This window comes from Pterocles gutturalis, unplaced genomic scaffold, assembly GCF_000699245.1.
Source record: "Pterocles gutturalis isolate BGI_N339 unplaced genomic scaffold, ASM69924v1 scaffold14012, whole genome shotgun sequence".
Lineage (NCBI taxonomy): Eukaryota > Metazoa > Chordata > Aves > Pterocliformes > Pteroclidae > Pterocles > Pterocles gutturalis.
The window spans coordinates 15,711-16,276 of NW_010112944.1; the positions used below are offsets into that span (position 1 = coordinate 15,711).

Consider the following 566-nt stretch of genomic DNA (forward strand, 5'->3'; position numbering starts at 1 on the left):
AAAGAATGTGGTGACAGAAAAAAAACCCCAGCCTGTATAAAGTAAAAGCTAGTTATGAATAATACAAAGATTTTTAGAAGTCCCATGAATTCTTGTGGTCTAAGAAAATGCATTTTGCGAAGTTGCCTGGGTTTCAGGGTGTAGTTTAAAAAGTTTTAGTGAGTTGGGGGCGGGGGGAGGGGACAGCTCTGGCTGGAGAAGCGACGCTCAAAAATGCTGGATCAGAGAGTTTTTACTTACTTTTCTGGGTGTTGGGTTCCAGAGATATTTGACACCGAAACATATCAGAATAAGAGAGATGAGCAGTGCGCTGACGAGCAGTCCGCAGATCTGGTACCTGGTGCAGGTCTTCTTCCGTGCCTTGGATGCTTCTGCCTAATTAATGACAAAACAGCCATAGCCAGAGCTCTGCTGAGAGTTAGGGGGAACGAGCACCCACGCCTATCAGCCATTTATCACGCTGCCAAGCTGCATGGTGGCAAAGCAAACCACCAACTTACGTCCAGAAAGCGGCAGTCCTCCAGGCTCTCCCGAGCCGTCCCTCCCATGGTGTTCTCTGTGTGCGA

At 48.1% G+C, this 566-nt stretch overlaps 1 protein-coding gene across 1 annotated transcript in view; it reads right to left on the minus strand.

Moving 5' to 3' along the window:
- The window catches only part of TNMD (tenomodulin), an 8,462-nt gene extending 7,914 nt beyond the window's left edge, over nucleotides 1-548 (minus strand). The window contains exons 1-2 of the mRNA XM_010074263.1: nucleotides 501-548; nucleotides 241-375 (exon numbers count right to left, since the gene is read on the minus strand). Of these exons, the coding sequence (XP_010072565.1) occupies nucleotides 241-375; nucleotides 501-548 (183 nt within the window). The remainder of the gene's footprint in view (nucleotides 1-240; nucleotides 376-500) is intronic.
- Nucleotides 549-566: the final 18 nt, after the last annotated feature.